The following is a 20,030-nucleotide window of genomic DNA, read 5'->3' as shown; positions in this document are numbered from 1 at the left end:
CATGTAAACAAAGAGAAAATGCTGTCATAATAGCAATAATATCTGATATTTATAAGATCTGTATTTAAAGTACTACACATACAAATTGGAAATCATCATCTTGATTAATTCTCAGGAAGAATTTACAGAGGTAGAAACTTTTTCAGTGAAAAGATATGGGGCTAAGAGAAACTGATGGTTTCTGAATTCTTAATCACATGATCCTGAGACCACTAGAAACAATGCATTACCAAAATACAAACTTTCTTGTCACCGTTACAATGAGTAACAAAGAGTGAACTCATAGTTTTGGTCTTCATATATTCAAAGACAATAAACATTTCTGACTTGATATTTGGTGTTTACTAATGCTGTTGAGAAATATTTTGAGAAGATTTGGTATTTATTCTTACCTGAAGTAAAGTTCAAAGGCAATGGCACTGAGTAAGTGTCTGTAGGCGTTAATAAGTTCTGTCCGCTAACCAGGAAGACAAGCTGCTCAAATCCAAGGCATGTTCCCCACACAGGAAAATAGTCTCCATCATCATAACTCTTTTAGGAGAATGAAAGAGAAAAAGAAAACTATGTTGATTCAAACTTAGGTAGATAGATAGATAGATAGATAGATAGATAGACAGACAGATAGATATAGATATATTTGTGTATATATATATATTTGTGTGTGTGTGTATATATATATATATATATATATATATATATATGCATGTGTATATAACAAGCAATGTACACATATTGCTTGTTAGAACTGCAACACAGATTTTTGCAGAATTCTCTGAGATTCATAAGTAGGCTACCACTTAATCGGTCTTCAAAAATACTCTGAGGCAGGATGGAAAAGGGGAGTGAGTTGTGGGTACATTATGTCTTGACCCAAAGAGTATAAAAGGCCATGAGTTATTTAGTCTAGCTATTAAAGGTTATTAAGCAAGTATCTCAAAAAAGGTGTTAAGGAAAGTGTTTAAGAGAGGCTGAAGAGATCTGAGGGCCAGAGATGATAAATAGAAAGCTACTGACGATATTTCAAGGGAGAAAAGGGGATCTAAGAAGCTATAGCAGAGTGCAGACTCAAGGGGAGGATTGCATAGTAGCCAGGGGCTCTGCATGGAAAACAGACAGGGCCCAAGGCCTGTGAGCTGAAGTTCTCTGATGAAGCCACATCTGTCTTGAAGAGTCAAGACAGACTGACTGACTAGAGTGCCTGTGAAGAGACAGCATGCCACAGATTGACAGCCTGAATTATCTTGAGCTATCTTTTATCTCTTTTAATAGCCATTTATTACCAGCCTCTGTGTCTCACTTGACATGTTTATTATTGCTAGACACAATCTTTGAAATATATTGCTGAACTTAGCAAATATATGGCTTCTCCAACTCAAAAGCTAAAAATTTTGGAAGCTAGTACCTGAAACTTACATAAGAGACCTGTCAACTCTACTGTAGTGTGTCACCATCAACTTGGCAAACTATTTTAAACACCCTTTGTTCTGTTGCTCTTGTCTTTCTCTTGTACTTAGCTCAGAATAGAATCTCTCTAGCAAGAGTAGAGAGATGGCTGTGAAGACGGGGGAAGGTGGACGGAATAACTGACAAGAGGGAAGTTATTAGCAGAGGCATGATACCCAGTACATAATAGAAGAGGTCAGAGGGAGGGACTCGCTCTGCTAGCTAGAAAGTATGGTTCACACAGGAATTCCCAAATTACAGGAAGCAAAACTAACAGGTGGAAACAGACACTTGATTCCTGCATAGCAGGTATCTGACTGTTGAGCAGAATAAGGCAAAATCACTGTGAAGGAAGCAATACTATACACTTTATGAAAGATAATCATCCTTATGGAAACAGACACCCCATTGGGAGTGATAAGTAATAGCAGATATTTACCTCTATGGCCTTGCTGTAAAACATTTTGGCAACGTGGAAGTAATCTGAATGCATTATGTCAGCACTTCCTCCAGGAAAAAGGACTCTGAAACAAAACCAATTAAGATGTATTTTCCTCCACTCACCGAGCAAATAAACATGCTTCATTTAAGAAAAATTTCCTTATTATGTATGTACTGCATATATACTATTCATAATCTTAGACATTTAGAAACTATTGTGGTTAACAACTTTGCACATATTCTCATTGAAGAAAACATAACCTGAACAAAAACCAAAGCAAAAAAAAGGGGGGTGGGGGGACCAAAGAGTGTGAAAAAGAAAAGACAAAACTACAGGTGTGGCTGGCTTTGAGTCAAGGTGATCAGCAAGGCCAAACCAATTACAAATGCACACCTAGTTTAACTCCTCATTGATAATGCAACTTCAAAGCACATAATAATCATAACACATACGTGGAGTAGAATTAAATATCTACAAGAATTTGCTTTTTCACAATCCCGATATTTCTTAAGAAATAAACACAGTATCAGGAAATCCTGAAATTCCACACAATGATCATTCTAGAAGCCACCTTGGATGACTCATAAATGTTAGATTCTCTTTCTTTCTATTCAAATTGATGAAGTATAGATAAAAAATTTACCATGCTTTTATACCAAGTCTTCAGATTAACGTTAAATGTTTGCATTCTTTAACACATCTTGAAATAACCAATATACTAAAAAAAAAAAAAAACCAATATTTTTCAATATATCCTTGAATAACCAAGGCTATTCTAAAGTGGCCTGACTTTTCCGGCCAAAAAAGTTGGGCTAAACATATTAAAATTCTAAAAATATTTAAATATGAGTTTGAAATATTATGCTTGAGACTTTTATTTTTTAATTTGTGTGTGTGAGAGAGAAAGAGGTGTGTGAGAACAGGCAGATATGTTCTCTTTCCACATGTGGGGATAGAACTCAGTTCACTAGGCTTGTGTGACAAGCATATCTTGAGCCATCTTACCAGCCAGAGGCTATTTTTTCATTTAAGATATATATCGTTCTTCCTCTCATGAATCAGGTTCAGTACCAGACTATGACAAGGCTGGTCTCCGCTGTTAGAGAACTCATAGTATAATGGAAAAAGTGTAAATATCAGTCTGCTAAAACAGCTGCCACAGCAGAAAAGAGACCACTCCCCATGAACTCAGTATTCTAAGAGCCACCTCCAACCAAGTCTGATCTATGGAACCAACCTTGCAGTTCTTTTACCCAGTAGAACTGGACCAACACCCCAGATGACAGTATCCCTTAGGACAGGCTCTACTTTGTCCGCTAGGTGTTCACCCACAAAACAGTGTGGGGTCCACTCCATGGTACCACAGGGAAAGCATTTTTTGAACTTACATTGTTGTATTTTTCCCCCTGTTTCCATTCAAAAACAGTAAATTACAACCCTCAATTTTCACCAATCCAGTGCCCAGCCTTCAGCGCCTGTGCTGTGGAGAAAATGCCAGTCTTTGGGAGGAGGTCAGTGAGCTTCCTTAAGCTGAGAGCAATAAAGAGTAATTTCCATTTGATTCCAAATCCTGTTCTGTGGGCTAACTATTCACATATTTTATGGTGAAGCAGAGAAGAAATTTTTTTTAAGTACTAGTCAAATTACCTCTAAAAGATAATCAGCAACCTCAGACATAGGACTTGGAAATTTCAAAATATTTAAGCATTTAAACAAAAATTAAGTTAGAACAAATGGGCCTGTTATATAACAATTACATATTCCCTACTTGCTCCCTACTCAGTACCAGGACAAGGCCCGGGGCCTTTACACAGACCAGACAAGTGCTCTAGACTGAGCTGCTCTCTCAGCTCTCTCTTTTCCTTTTCTTTCTCAGTCTGGTGAACTTTCTGCTCTCTTCCCGCAGCCCTCAGAGGAACTGGAATTGCAGTGCAGGTCTTGTGCTGCCTCTCACTCACTCTTTACTGGAGCTTTACATCTCCCTTCAAAACATCTCAACAAGAGCACTTGAGAAATTAGCAGAAAGCTTTAAGACAGCTCTGTAGAAACATACAATATTTATATGCTCTGATGTGTGCACACTGACACACTGTATTAAGACTTGATACAGTATCATGCCAACTTACCCGTTCAGAGATTTGAAAAGTTCTGCATATTCTATATGTGTACGATCAAGCCTGAAAATAATAAAAACAGTTTTATAAATAAAATCATTTCTGAAGCCTAAGGTAAAAGAAGTCACTGCCTTAATTTTTAATAAATGAAAAATAAGTTGTTTGAGGTACTGCAGATTGAACCCAAGGACTTGAACATACACAGCAAACACTACAACATTTTTGCCCAACTATCAGACAACATCACATCTCTACATTAGAGGTATTCTTGTCAAGCTACGAAAATCTCAAAACTATACCCTGGTTAGCTAATCAGAAAGGCAAATTTGTTTTTCTGGGATTTAATGAAATATTTTAAAGTAGATGCTAATATATCAAACACTTTAACACTAGTAGTATCTGTTGGCCAAGAAACCTAAAAATATTCAGCCATTTTATATAAAGACAAAAATTTTAAAAGCTTTATGAGGATAGAGAAATGGCTCAAAGTTCATGCTGCTCTTCCAGAGAATGTCATGGGCTACTGTGTAACCCATGAACTCACAGCAGCTGCAGTGGTCTGCACAGAGCCTACAGAAGATTGGGCTAATGAACATTTGGTCAAGTATACAAAATGGGCTCACAGGGTCTCATCCTTTCCCTGGGAGCTACTGGCAGACATGGCTGCCTAGGGAAGGGAAGTCAGTGTCTTCAGTGGTGGGTGTAATCACTGTTGAGTTGTCCGGCTCCAGGGGAGAGCTGCACACAGGTCCACTCTGGTTAAACCCAGAGGGTTATAGAACAAAAACAAAAGCAAAACAAAACAGACATATGGGAGGGGGATTTGCTGGGATGAGAGGGTGGCTGGCAGGGGTGGAAGGAATAAGAAAGGATGAGGTTGCTTAACACATCACACACTTCGGTGGCAGGACACAAAGAAATCAGTCTTGAACTGAGTGGGAAATTCTCTTGCTGGCTATCTTTCCTGGTGCTGAAAGACACTATGCAGGATGCTAGGGGAGAAAAGACACCAATGGTCTTACCTAGCACTAGATTCTACGTGGAATCCAGGCTTGCCAAGCAAGATGTGACCACTGGTGCAATAGTGGTACAACTATCTGAGGATAACCAACCATTCCCTTGATTGAATTTGAAGCCTGTCCCACAAGAGGGCTTTCAAGCCTGGTACTGTGAACTCAGTTAAAACCCATGGCTGGATTCACAGTAGCTGTGGTTTCCTGCACAAATCTTGCACAAGATCAAGCAGATACAGGGGAAGGGCTACCAAGGCCCCGCCCCTAACTGAGAAGTTACAGACAGTTAATAGCTGCTGGGAGAGGAGAGTCATTTTTTTTTTGAGATAGAGCTATTGGTAGGTTGTCCATGCCCCAGTGGATATGGATATGAGCAGCTAATTGGACTTACTGGCTGAAAAATGTATTTCTTTTAACAGACGTGAGGTTGAAAGGTGGATGTATTTGGTGTGGGGTGGGAATCCCACAGGGAGTTGGAGGGGGAGGGGTGTGACTATGATCAAGATACATTGTACACATTTATGAAAATTTCAAAGAATAAATTTTAAAGCATTATTTTTAAGAGTAGGAATGAATGTGATCAAAATGCATTATATACATGTATGAAACTGTCAAAGAATTTTCAAAAACCTTCTCAACAGTTCATGAGAAACAGCTCACTGTCTCCGCAATCAAAACAAAGCCAATAGTGATGGTAAAGTTTAGCTTCAGTAGCATGAAAAGCAAAGGAGTCACCACTGCCAGAGGGCAGTGCCTCTCCTACAGAAAATAAGCTTTTCTGATTTGTAAACGTTTCAAAACTGCTTTAAATGCCTTGTGGACTAACTGAGCCGATTCTTAAAACAGACGCTGCCAGCTTGGGCTGCTGTATTCCACCTTTCAGGGTGCTGTGTTGTCTAACAGTCCCACAGTAGGAAATGGCAACCTGAAAGCGCCAAGCCCTAAGGAAGAAGGTCATCAGAAAAGGTACGCTGAAACCAGGGTCACGTGTCACCTACAGCAGAATTCTCCCCAGGTCTCGTGTCTACCTTCTTCTCCCCTCTGAACCAGAAAGTGACCCCAGTAACCAACCTAACAGTAATGTTGCAAAAGTCTCTTCATTTTACACGGAGAATTTCCATGCCATAGTTACTACAGGATCACATGATTCCAATTTGAAGCAGTAAGTCTCAAAATGAACTTTGATACCAAAGCTGGAGTTTTAGCCTACATGCTGCCAAGCAAGTTTTCAGTATCTTGTCAAATGCTAACATTCCACAAGTCATCTGGTTCCAATACTCCCCAGGTTTTCAAACTGGCATCATCCCCACCTATTTCTTTCTCTGCACCTTTGTATTTGATGAGTCATCATTTTGACTGATTTTTAAGGACACATACCTATTGATCAACTCACAACCTTACAACGGCTGCTCAGTGGCACTCCCCTTTCATTTCATACCCAGCATTCTCCAGCAGCCTCTGAACTGGGCTGTCCACTGCGATGGCTACGCAATGCCTCTCCCACATTTGCACTAACCTCTTCCGTAGCTGGCATTTTAAAACTTCCACAATCAAAACTTTGAGACACTGTGCTGGAGACTCTCAGGGTCTCTTCCTCAGCTCTAAAACTTGAGTATATGACTTTACATGAGATGAGATTCAGTACTAACAAATTAAACACTAACCTTAAGGGTATAGACAGTTAATCAACTGTGAAAAGTGAAACAAGACAATCCTTAATGAATCTCAATATAAAGACTGTTATTTTTATAAAACCTTAAATCAGAGGTTCATAACCTGTGGGTCATGGCCCCTTTGGCAAACCTCTGTCTCTGAAAATATTTACATTAGGATTTATAACAGTAGCAAAATTACTGTTATGAAGTAGCAACAAAACTGAGGCATGTTTCCAACCCCAAACTTAACACCTTTAAAACTAGAATGCCTATCATTTACACTACAGCAACACTAAGACAGTCATCTTCTAAAAAATGCCTTTCATTCCTTAAGTGTTCCCTCACACTAGTACTATGCAGAAGGCTGACTAAACTGGAGATTCTATTACGATTTTTATGGTGTTTGTGAGGAGTGTCTTTTCTGGAGTGAAGAAAACTATCATGTCTTCTATATGCTAACAGACATATAGCATGCTTTCAGTGACATTACAGACACATAGAGCTTCATAAACAACTTAAGGGGAGACTATAGGCAATAAGTTTATGGCTGAAATCAGATGCTGTGGTGATATTTGATTTGTATGTTAATAAATAAAGTTTGCCTGGAGATCAGAGGTCATAGCCAGCCATAAACAAAAGTCGGGCAGTGGTAGCACACACTCTTAATCTGATCACATGGCAGGCAGAGTCTCTGTGTGGTCAAGGATACAGCCAAGCACGGTGACAAACGCCTTTAATCCCAGTACCAACCATAGAGACCCGGGGGTCTGTATAGACAGGCAGTGATGAGGAAGTGAGATGGCTGAGTTAAGAGCCAATGAGAAGGTAAAACAGGAAGGCAATAAAAGCTCAGGTTAGACAGGAAGAAGCTGGTTCAGCTCTCTTGGGAAGCTACAGCAGCGTGGTGAGCTAAGGTTGGCTGGTGGCTATCACTCTGATCTCTACGGCTTTCACCCTTGTATTTGACTCTGTGTTTCTTATTTAATAAAACTGTTTAAAAATTCACCTACAAAATGCAACATCATTACATTTAATGATGCAATCATAGGAAAGAAAGCATTACTTATAGAAATAAAAGACCAATCTTTACATCTATGGTGACCATCACAGAAGCATACCTTATGGGTACAACTCTTGCACCTGCAGACTCTATATACTTCACATAGGATGAAGCAATGTAGTATTTTCCCAATTTCTTCATTTCCTTCGTATGGCATTTTTGCATTAATACTCCTAAATTTAAAAAAAAAAAAGTATTAATTTTAAGCAATTTCATTTATTTCTTACTCAAAACTGAATCGTGGCAGAGTATAAATGTCACTATTTTGGTTTCTCAGCTCAGAGACCTGCAACTCCTGCAAGTCTACCCATAGTCATTGGGAAAGCAGTGGAGAAGGATGACCGGAGTTTCTTATCACACCAGGAATGTTTAAGAAGCTCCCAGAGTAAATTTATAATAGCCCCAACTTTCTTTACACAACCTTAGACTATCCATAGACAACTTACTAAATCTATAATGTGCCAACCCCTTCCCCCACAAAGACACAGTTCTATACTTGTCAGCAAAGCCAGAGTAGAAATACCTTTCATCTCCATCTCTCTACTACTATCGAAATCTAAGTAATCAGCATTCGCCAAACCCATGACTATTAGAAAGTCTTCATCTTTTCTTAAGGCACCCTTGAACTTCAGTTTTCCACAGGAATAAAGCTGACTACATCACCATTCCCTCATCCATTCAATATTGTTTAATCATACTGCATGCCAGGTACTGAACTAGGTGCTTAGGACACAGGAATTAAAAAAAGAAAGATACAATAAAAAAAGAAAGAAAGGTCTCCACCCTGCTTTAATGGTAGTGGGTGGGAAAGGAAATAGGTAAGACAAATAATGCAGAGATTTATTTTTAGATCCAATTATGAGGGCTGGTGCTTGTGTTAAGAAGTAAGTCAAAGAAACAGGTATTCCATTTACAATGTCTCTTAAACAGGGTGGCAAGTCATCCCTGAAAAGATAGAACAGGATTTAGAGGGTGGAGCAAGTCCTTCCTGGGAAGGTGTACTGTAACACTTAGTCCAGGGCATCAGTGAGGTGTTGCCATGAACCCTACACCCGTCTGGAAGAAGAACAATTCAGGGCAAAAGAACAGTACCATGCCAAGGTCATGAGCCAGCTGGTCACTCTGCAAGAAGTCCATCAGACTGAAAACATGAGAGAAAGCAAGAAGGCAACAGTTAACGGGACAGAGAAATGCAGGCCAGTAGGGACTATCATCTTCATTACATACCTCAGAGGTCCCCAGACTTCATGTTCTGTCCTTCTCATCTCTCTGATTTCCTCTTACCAATGAAACCCAAGTCTAGCACACTACTGACACCCAACATACATCAAAGCATGACAGCATATGCTTAACATGGACAATGTCTTGGGTCCATCCTTGGCCTCCAAAAGGTAAACAACAACAAAATATCATATCTGCTCACTATCTGTGAGTCAGCATGTGACTTTATCTGATCTGCCTCAGCGGGACGCAACACCCACCATTTATATTCATCACATCTGTATTCTCAGCTTCTTACAATAGTTGGCATGAATCACTATTGAATATAAAATGTCAAAATGTATCTAGTAAGAACATTTCTCTCCTCCCCATTAGATAATATGGTCTTCATAGTGGAAAACAAAATTTGGCTAAGAAGAGTACAGGAGTACTCTGGGAAAGAGTGATGTAAAGCAAGAGGAGAAGGGCCACAAGGGCAGCATGCAGACCCATGGGAACACAAGTGCCTCCACAGTAAATTATCACACCCCAGCCCATTCATCTTTCCCATTCTTAGGCAAAGAGCTCAGACTGGGTAACCCTGCCCATGCTCAACATGTGCCCCAAACGTCATATGCACTTTGGGGTATCTCACAACTTCTGTGGCTTTCTTGTCGTAGAATCCTTGGTGCCTCCTAAAGTCATAGCTTACACAGACTATGTGCTCAGTCAACTACATTATCTTAATTGATTGGGTAGAAGGGGCTTCAGGATGGCTTAGCAGTAGGTACAGGCACTTGCAGCTAAGTCAGAAGACCTCAGTTCAGTCCCCAGGACCCACATGAAGAAAGGAGAGAACTGACTCCTCAAGTTGACCTTTGACCTCCATAGGTGCATATGATAAGCATGAACATGTATCTAATAACTATAAATATAAAAGAAAAATAACTACACACACAACATAATAACTATAAAAGAAAAAATGCAATTGATCAGATTAACCAAAAACTTATTTTTTGCCATATTCTACTGAGAGAGTTGCCTCAATTCTACAAAATTGACTACATATGTCACATGATTCAATTTGAGGAATCTAACCATCACCGGAAGTAGCTATGGAAGAAAGATTCCAAATATTGATAAGCAACCCATTTGGAAACTGGGTCACCCCAGTATATAAAAACAATTTTCTAGTTTAACACAATGGCATAATCCTACATGTACCCATAAACTTCTTTTGTCAAATTTTAACTACAGGCTGATTTCTCCTTGGTAGCTTTTCAAATGTCAGACATAAATGCAAACCAACTTCACCCTGTTTGAAACACAAATATGCTGGAAACTATGACATGCTTTATTTGAAACAGAAATGACATTCAGATCCTCAGAGACACTCTTATCACATGATGCTAAAAATGGCAAAGTCCAAGACACATTTTAACTTCTTATCTATTCCACTTTCATATCTAATGTATTGTATCTTCATATATGTCCTCAATCAAAGAAATCTGAGTAAATTTAACCATGTGCAGAACTTCTGGGTCAGGAAAGGCAGGGAAAATGGTGGGGAGACAGGGCAGGAAAAGTATCGCTCATGGTGGAGTCTTGTTGAATCCTCCCACCAGCTAACACTAAAGAGTAAATTCACATTTTTTTTAAAAGCCTTTCTTCCTTCTGGGCAATAAACTTTAATTTTCTAGGAGTTTCACTCGAAACTTCCTTTGCAATAAGACATTCTACCCCTTGCTCAACCCTAGTCGTTCCTGGTTTTATCCTATTCACGGCATCCCGTATCCTTATTACCATCATAGAAGAGAACAGGAATGGAGAGTGAGGTCCTGTGGAAACCTCTTGAACAAGGACCACCAAGTCATTAGAAGGGGAGTCTTGTGAGAATCCACACCAAGCTCTCCCGTGCGCTTCATTCTTAACCTGAGGGCCTCTCTTCCCACTTTTGATAAATCCCAGCTCGGCTTCACACCTCGCTCTCCCGCTTGGAAGCCTCAAAGCCTGGGTGTGCCTGAGCTGTGGTTCCTAACGATTACAGACGGGACCATCTCAGGCTGCTTCGGGTGCCTGGTGGCGGCGTGGAGCTGCGCTCGTCCGGACCCCGCAGACGCTGACACTTGTAGAAGGAATCAGTACAAAGTCCCTTGGCTGAGAAGCGTGCCGCGGGCGCCCTGGCCCCGCACACGTCGCCAGCAGCGACAGCTTCGCGGGCTGCCCCTCCTTGGCACCTGTGCCCACCCGGCTGAGCACGTCCTGGCCGTGGTCCCGGGCCTCCTTACCGATGATGGGCTTCTTGAGGCCGCGCTTCTGGGGTCTGGATAATCCGGGGCTCGCGGGCCCGCACAGCAGCAGACCCAGCACGCACAGCAGGCGACCCAGGCTCGCCATCGCCCCCCGGGCCCGCGCCTCCGGCCGCCTTTCAAAGGCTCTGCGGCGCGGCGGGCGCGCGCGGGGGCCGAACGGGGGCGTGGCCCCGCGGCCTGGGCGGTGCTTGGGCCTCGGGGGCGCGCACGGCCGCGACGCTCGGGCCTATGGGAAATGCAGGCCGGGCGCGCGCGGGCGGCGGCCGCGGGGCGGGGGCGGGGGCGGGCGGCTCAGGGAGCGTGCTCGGCGCCGCCCCATCGCCCTGCGCGCGACCCGCGACCCGCGGCCCCGCGAGGGGCACGCGCCCGGCAGCCTCTGCCGAGACTGTGGAAACGCGGCGGGTGGACCCCCTCTGGCCTCCGCGTGCTGTGTGTGAGGCCTCCCCGTGAACTATTATGTCTCCGGGAAGAGGTCACCCACACTGAACCGAGGCGGCCAGTCCAGGACCTGATGGCGAGCTCGGGTCCCGCCGAGCCCTGTGTGGTAACCAAGCAACGGAGGCCCTCGAGGTTCTAGAAGTCGTCAAAGAACTCTGCTGCATAAAAGCATAGGTCCCTGGCTCAGATATGCTGACAGCATTCGATGTTAGGACAGGAGGTGACTTCCGGGAGACAGCCCATTGATCTCTATTTATTTGGGCACACCGACGTCTGGAGGACTGAAGCGCGCACAGAGGACATCTTCACGCGCCCTTCTGCTAGCCTTAGGACTGGGTCAAGGGAAGGACTGACTGCTGGCACCTAGCCCAGAAAGGCCAGAGCAGGCCGCACTCAAAGGATGCTTGGACCTAGATAAGCTTCGCTGTTAGCACTAATCCCAGAAAAGCATAGTTATCTTATAAAATGATTACAAGAATAATAGATATGCAGTTAAAAGACTGTGTTGATCAACGTATTTTGAAGGTGCCGGGATAATGCATGTGTTCGTAGCCTGAAGCACAGAGAAATTCCTAGTTATCAAGGCTCAGTTAGATCCCAGATTAAAATAGAAAAATCTATTGAAGATGAAAAGGTGTATTAAATGGTGTCTTTTGTGTAAAAGGTTTACAATTTAGAAAAAAAAGTGACTTGTGGAAAGAACAACAGCAGAGCTCTGGCATGCATCCAGAAAAAGAAATGCAATGCGAAGATTAGTTTAACAAAGCAAGAGTATTGCAGAAGGGTGTGGTGAAAGATAAGGCCTAAAAGATGTGGGGAAAGATACTGAGAAAATGCCAAGTAGGTCTGAGCCTAATTGAGTTGATAAGGATCTATGGTAAGGATGCATCTGTGCTGGTGGAGAAATTGACTATCCACAAAGGAGGGAAAAAAATTACCTGCCATTACTCACAAAAATCAACTCCAGATGGAGAAGTTGTAAGTGGGAAAGGTGAAATACTAGACTTTGGTAGGTAGAGGTGCGTGTGTGTGTGTTCCTAACTTTGATGGTCAGATGTGTTCGTAAAACCAATCTTATGAACATCATAAAACATTTAAACCGGGTTTATGAACATCATAAAACATTTAAAAATGAATTATTATTGAAAAATGAATGGTTTGGTCCATGTTAAAGTTTAATACTTCTGGTAGATTGTCAATTATTTTAACCATTTTAGGAATCTCTTAGGTAATGTCTGATAGAGGTGGAAAGCTATATATTCTATAATCTACCCCTTCTCAGATGTGAGTATATGCCTACTGTCTAGCCTCCCTATGGTTTGCCACCCTTCCACCCACACACATATGCATGAAGCTTTGTCCTCAGTGAGACCATGATGAGATGGAAAATTTAGAAGGTATGGCCTAATGGAAAGTAAGTAGGTCGGACTCCACCCTCATAAATAGGCAAATGCTATCACAGATGTGTGGATCTGGTCTGGTAGGAGTAGATCTTTCTCTTGAAGGGGGGGAGTTGTTGTATATGGAACAAGACTAGCCCCTTTTGGGTCTCTTGCTTCCTCTTGTCTACCTAATGTGAACTCTCCCACATCCATATGTGTTCTTGCTAACTATGATGGCATTGGCCATGAGGCTCTCACCAGAGACCGACAAATGCTAGTTCTTGTTAGAAGGGAGACCTACCCTTTAAGATACTGTTCACATTAAGAAGCCAGATATGACAGCCTGAGGAAATCAGACCATGAACCCTGTTGCTCTCTCCCTGGGACAAGGAGTCAAGAAGTTGCCACTGTCTGTGTTCCTAACCACTGCCTGGCTCCTCCATGTGCTTTGTCACTCGTGTGTAATCCCAGATTAAATCAAGTGATTCGAAACTTCCTAAACTAGCCATCAAAAACTTATTTGAAAAAAAAAAAAGCTAGATGTGGTACACACCTCTAATCTCAGCACTCAAGATGCAGAGACAGGTGGACCTCTGTGAGTTAAGGCCAGCTGAGGTTACACAATGAAATGCTGTGGATATGGATGTGTGTGCATTATATTTTAGTTATGAAAGCCACATATTTTCCTTTGTTCAATAGATTTCTCTGAAAGCTCCTCTGGCCTCCCCTGCCATCGTGTTTTAACAGCTCTCTCTCTCTTCTCTGACTTTAAGCTGTCCCACTTATTGAAGCACCTGTCCCGTATTGGTGAAATTATTAAGGCCACTCCACGTAGTTAAAAGGGAGGTTTATTTTGTGGGGTAACTTACAAATGAAGGGGTAGGTTGCAGGGTCTGGCAAAGGTATAGGGCAGTCCGGCGGTGTTCTCTGGAGAACTCTGCTCGGTCTACTTCCAGCGTCCAGCGTCCCGGAACCAAGAGAGCCACCTCCTCCTGCTCCTCGGTCTTCCGCTCCCTCCTCTGCCCCGCCTTGTGGGCGTGATCATTACTGAAGCCTCAAAGGAGGTTGAAACTTCCAGGCCAATGCTGGGATGGCTATCCACTACAGTCCCGGGCTTAAAGAGAATCCTCTCACTTTATGGCCTGTCATGATGTCATTTGGTGATTTGCCTGGAACTAACAGAGATCTGCCTCCCAAGTACCACCACCACCACCAACACCAACACTTCCATGGTGATTTTATATCCCATCAAGTTGGCAATTAAGATTAACCATCACACGATCTCATGAAATTCAAAAGCTTCTAGAGACATGAGAAACTATTAATCAAGTGAAGAGATAGCCTACCGAGTAGGAAAAAATCTTTACTAGCTATACGCTTGTCAAAGGATTAAAACCTAGAATATATTTTTTAAAAATTCAAAAATATATACAACAACAAAAATCAAACAACCTAATCGACAACTTGGTTAATAAAATAGTTCTCAAAAGATGAAACACGAATAGCTAGTAAATGCAATACATATTCAACCCATTAGCTATCAGAGAAAAAATAATGTAAATTACATTGATATGCCATCTCAGCTCAGTCAGAACGACAGTCTTAAAGAAATAACAAATGCTAAGTGAGATATGGGCAAAAAGGAACTCAGATGATCTTGACTGGAGTTTAAACTAGTCCATCTACTACATAGGTCAATATGGAAGTATTTCAAAAAAAAAAGAGGGGCTATTTAAAAATCTCAGTGGGGAGTTGCAGGCCAGCAGGCAAGACTCCTGCAGGCAGGCCTGCCCACCACCACCCCACATTGGACCCTACAATTTACAAGCCCCATTCCATCCCCCAAACCCACCCAAGACTTCAGCTGCTCCCAGAGACACAAACAACTCCAGTGCCAATTGGACCAAGAGGTGAATGATTGTTCTCCCAGCCTGTCAGCTCAGTCTCTAGGCTCTAGGCCTGGAGACACAACATGTTCCCCAACACCAACACACATTGCAGCCCCAGTTGCAGGCCAGCAAGCAAGACTCTCATGGACAGGCCTTCCCACCCACCCCCAGTGGACCCTGCAATCTACAAGTCCCACTCCACCCCCCAAACCAACCCTTCCCCCCGACAAGATCCCAGCAGCTTCCTGAGATACAAACACCACCAGTACCATTGGACCAAAAGTGGCTCACTGAGACACAGACACCACTTACACAATTGGAGGAAGACGATTACACCAATTGGAGATAGAGATGGATAGATGCCAATGCAAGAATACATTCAATAACATAAAGAGCAATGTGGCACCACTACAACTATCAGTTCTACAATAGCAAGACCTGAAAATCCCAATATAGAAGAAGCAGAAGAAAATGACATTAAAAATGATTTTATGAAGATGATAGAAGCCTTTAAAGAGGAAATGAAATTTTTCATTAAATAAATCAAAGGAAAGACAAAGAAAAAATTGGAAGAAATCAATAAATCACTTAAAGAAACCAAAGAAAAAGCAATCAAACAGGTGAAAGAAACAGTTCAAGATCTGAAAATTGAAATAAAGGCAATAAAGAAGATACAGACCAAGAGAATGTTGGAAATGGAAAATCTGAGTAAACAAATAGGAACGACAGATGCAAGCAACAGAATGTAAGAGATGGAAGAGAGAATCTCTTGATTGAGGAGTGTAAACTACTCCATCTACTACACAGATCAATATGGAAGTGTTTTGAAGATATTCAGATTTGATACATTGAAGATACAATAGAAGAAATAGATTTGTCAATCAAAGAAAACATTAAAGCCAACAAAGTCATAACACAAAGTGTCCAGGAAATCTAGGACACCATTAAAACCTAAGATTAATAGGGATAGAAGAAGAAGAATGTCAACTCAAAGGCACATAAAATATATTCAACAAAATCATAGAAGAAAACTTTCCAACTTAAAGACAGAAATGTCTGTGAAGATACGAGAAGCTTACAGAACACCAAATAAACTGGACCCCTCCCAAAAGAAGTCCCCTTGCCACATAATAAAACACTAAACATAGAGAATAAAGAAAGAATATTAAGAGCAGCAAAGGAAAAAGACCAAGTAACATACAAAGGCAGACCCACCAGAATAACATTCAGCTTCTCAATAGAGACTCTGAAAGCCAGAAGGTCCTGGAGAGATGTCATGCAGACACTAAGAGACCAAGGATGTCAGCCCAGACTACTATACCCAGCAAAATTTTCAGTCACCAAATACAAAAACAGGATCCATCCTTCTGCTTCATACAAGAAACACACCTCAACTTCAAAGACAGACACTACCTCAAACTAAAGTGTTGGGAAAAGATTTTTGAATCTAATGGACTTAAGAAGCAAGCTGGTGTAGCTATCTTAATATCTAACAAAATAGACTTCAAACTCAAACATAAAGAAGTTGGATAAATCTCACACTAGTGACTTAACAGCACACCTGAAATCTCTACAACAAAAAGAAGCAAACTCACCCAGGAGAAACAGATGCCAGGAAATAATCAAACTGAGGGCTGAAATCAATAAAACAGAAACAAAGAGAACAACACAAAGAGTCGATGAAATAAAGAGTTGGCCAAATTAAAAATCAGAAACAAAAAGGGAGACATAACAACAAACAATGAAGAAATCCAGAGAATCATCAGGTCATACTTAAAAACCTATACTCTACAAAATTGAAAAATCTAAACCAATTGATAAGACAATTTTCTGGATAAGTACCACATACCCAAATTAAGTCAAGACCAGATAAACAATTTAAATAGACCTGTGGAAATAGAAGCACTCATCAAAAGTCTCCCAACCAAATATAGCCCAGGGCAAGATGGATTCAGACCAGAATTCTACCAGAATTTCAAAGAAGAGCTAATATCAACATTCCTCAAATGGTTCCACACAATAGAAACAGAAGGAAAATTGCCAAACTCTTTTATGAGGCTGCAGTTATCCTGATATCCAAACCACACAAAGAAAGAGAATTACAGACCAATCTCCCTCATGATCATTGATGCAAAAATACTCAATGAAATATTGGCAAACCCAATCCAAGAACACATCAAAATTTATTCACAATGACCAAGTAGGCTTCATCCCAGAGATGCAAGGATGGTCCAACATATGAAAATCTGTCAATGTAATACACCATATAAACAAACTGAAAGAAAAAAAAAAACATGACCATCTCATTAGATGCTGAAAAAGCCTTTGACAAAATCCAACACCCCTTCATGAAGAAGGTCTTGGAGAGATCAGGGATACAGGGAACACACCTAAACATAATAAAGGCCATTACAGCAAGCCAACAGACAACATCAAATTAAATTCCTCTAAAATCAGGAAAAAGAAAGGTTGTCCACTCTCCTATCTGTTCAATATAGTACTCAAAGTTCTAGCTAGAGCAATAAGACAACAAAAAAAGATCAAGGGGATACAAATTGGAAAAGGAAGTCAAACTTTCACTATTTGCACGTGATATGATAGTATACATAAATAACCCCAAAAATTCTACCAGGAAACTCCTGCAACTGATAAACACCTTCAGTAATGTGGCAGGTCACAAGACTAACAACAACAACAACAAAAATAGTAGCCCTTCTATATACAAATGATAAACAGACTGAGAAAGAAATCAGAGAAACATCACCCTTTACAATAGCCACAAATAATATACAATACCTTAGGGTAACTCTAACCAAGCAAGTGAAAGAACTGTATAACAAGGTCTTTCAAAGGAAGAAACTGAAGAAGATATCAGAAAATGGAAAGATCTCCCATGATCATGGGTAGGTAGAACCAACATAATAAAAATGGCAAACTTACCAAAAGCAATCTACAGATTCAATGCAATGCCCATCAAAATCCCAACACAATTCTTCAAAGACCTCAAAAGAACAATACTCAACATCATATGGAAAAACAAAAGACCCAGGACAGCTAAAACAGTCCTGTACAATAAATCCACTTCTGAAGGCATCATCATCCTTGACTTGAAGCTCTGTAGAGCTTGGTATTGGCATAAAAATTGACATGTGGACCAATGAAATCAAATTGAAGACCCTGACATTAATCCGCACACCAATGAACACCTAATTTTTGACAAAGAAGCCAAAACCGTACAATAGAAAAGAGAAAGCATCTTCAACAAATGGTTCTGGCATAACTGAATGTCAACACATAGAAGATTGCAAATAGGTCCATATCTATTGCTATGCACAAAACTCAAGTCCAAGTGGATCAAAGACCTCAACATACATCCAGCTACACTGAACTTGATAGAAGAGAAAGTAGGAAGTAATCTTTAACACATTGGCATAGGAGACCACTTCCTAAATATAACACTGTAGCACAGACACTGAGAGCAGCAATTAGTAAATGAGACCTCCTGAAACTAAGAAGCTTCTATAAGGCAAAGAACACAGTGAATAAGACAAAATGACAGCCTACAGAATGGGAAAAGATCTTCACCAACCCAACACCTGACAGATGGCTGATCTCCAAAATATATAAAGAATTCAAGAAACTAGACATCAAAATACCAAACTCCAATTTTTAAATGGGCTACAGATCTAAACAGTGAATTCTCAATAGAAGAATCTCAAATGGCCAAAGACATTAAAGGAATTGCTCAATGTCTTTAGTCATCAGGGAAATGCAAATCAAAATGACTCTTGAGATACCATCGTACACCTGTCAGAATGGCTAAGACAAAAACCACTGATGACAGCTTATATTGGAGAGGATGTGGAGGAGGAGAACACTCCACTGTTGGTGGAAGTGCAAACTTGTATAGGCACTTTGGAAATCAGTATGGCGACTTCTCAGAAAACTGGGAACCAATCTACCTCAAGACCCAATGATACCTCCCTTGGGCATATACCCAAGGCATACTCAACTATACTACAAAGACACTTGCTCTACTGTGTTCATAGCAGCATTATTCATAATAGCCAAAACCTGGAAACAACCTAGATGCCCCTCAACCAAAGAATGGATAAAGAAAATATGGTACATATACTCAATGGATTATTACTCAGCTGTAAAAAACCAATGACATCATGAAATTTGTAGGCAAATGGATGGAACTAGAAAATAGTGTTCTGGGTGGGGTATCCCAGACTCAGAAAGACAAACATGGTATTTACTCATTCATAAGTGGATACTAGATGTAAAGCAAAGGATAACCAGACTACAACCCACAGCTCCAAAGAAGCTAGGAAGCAAGGAGGACCCTAATAGGGACACATGGATCACCTTGGGAAGGGGAAATAGATGAGATCTCCATGAGTAAACTGAAGACAGTAAACGGCGGGGGGGGGGGGGGGGGGGGGGGGGGGGCAATAGAGGGGAGAGGATCTTGCATCCCTGCATGTGTGTCCACCTTATCTTAGCTGGTCTGCCTGAGACTCCCTGAGCGCAAACCCTAGTCCCCTGCGCGGCCCCATTTCCACTCCAACAAGATGAAAGAAATGGTCATGAACCAGGAGGAACTGGCCAAACTTCAGGCACAAGTGTGCATTGGTGGGAACAGAACTGGTCGAAAGAAAGAAGAAGGTGGTCCACAGAACACCCACAGCAGATGGTTAAAAAAAAAAAAAAAAAGCCTGCAGTTCTCCTTAAAGAAGTTAGGGGGTGAACAATATCTTTGGTATTGAAGAGGTGAAGATGTTTACAAACCAAGGAAAAGTGTTCCATTTTAACAACCCTAAAGTTCAGGTGTCACTGGCAGCAAACACCCTCACCATTACAGGGCACGCTGAGACAAAGCAGCTGACAGAAATGCTTCCCAGCATCCTAAACCAGCTTGGGGCAGACAGTCTGAATAGTTTAAGGAGACTGGCTGAAGCTCTGCTCAAACAATCTGTGACTGGAAAAGCAACACTTGCTACTGGAGAGGATGATGATGATGAAGTCCCAGATCTGGCAGAGAATTTTGATGAGACTTCTAAGAACCAGGCAAACTAA

The 20,030-nt window shown here is 41.3% G+C and overlaps 1 protein-coding gene and 1 pseudogene across 3 annotated transcripts in view; one reads left to right on the top strand and one right to left on the bottom strand.

Annotated features, from left to right (window-relative positions):
• Positions 1–11,439, bottom strand: part of Ggh (gamma-glutamyl hydrolase) — a 19,771-nt gene extending 8,332 nt beyond the window's left edge. The window contains exons 1-6 of one of the 3 annotated variants that reach the window (XM_036179648.1): positions 11,216–11,277; positions 8,820–8,868; positions 7,786–7,900; positions 4,012–4,062; positions 1,883–1,967; positions 393–531 (exon numbers count right to left, since the gene is read on the bottom strand). In XM_036179648.1, the coding sequence (XP_036035541.1) occupies positions 393–531; positions 1,883–1,967; positions 4,012–4,062; positions 7,786–7,892 (382 nt within the window). In that variant the 5' untranslated portion in view covers positions 7,893–7,900; positions 8,820–8,868; positions 11,216–11,277. Of the gene's footprint in view, positions 1–392; positions 532–1,882; positions 1,968–4,011; positions 4,063–7,785; positions 7,901–8,819; positions 8,869–10,730; positions 11,188–11,215 lie in introns of those variants that run through there. The other 2 variants (XM_036179649.1, XM_036179647.1) reach the window with 2 other exon arrangements.
• On the top strand, positions 11,440–20,030 carry LOC118578591 (annotated as a pseudogene).

Source organism: Onychomys torridus, chromosome 2 (genome assembly GCF_903995425.1).
Source record: "Onychomys torridus chromosome 2, mOncTor1.1, whole genome shotgun sequence".
Taxonomy (NCBI): domain Eukaryota; kingdom Metazoa; phylum Chordata; class Mammalia; order Rodentia; family Cricetidae; genus Onychomys; species Onychomys torridus.
This window is presented reverse-complemented; position numbering and strand designations above follow the sequence as displayed.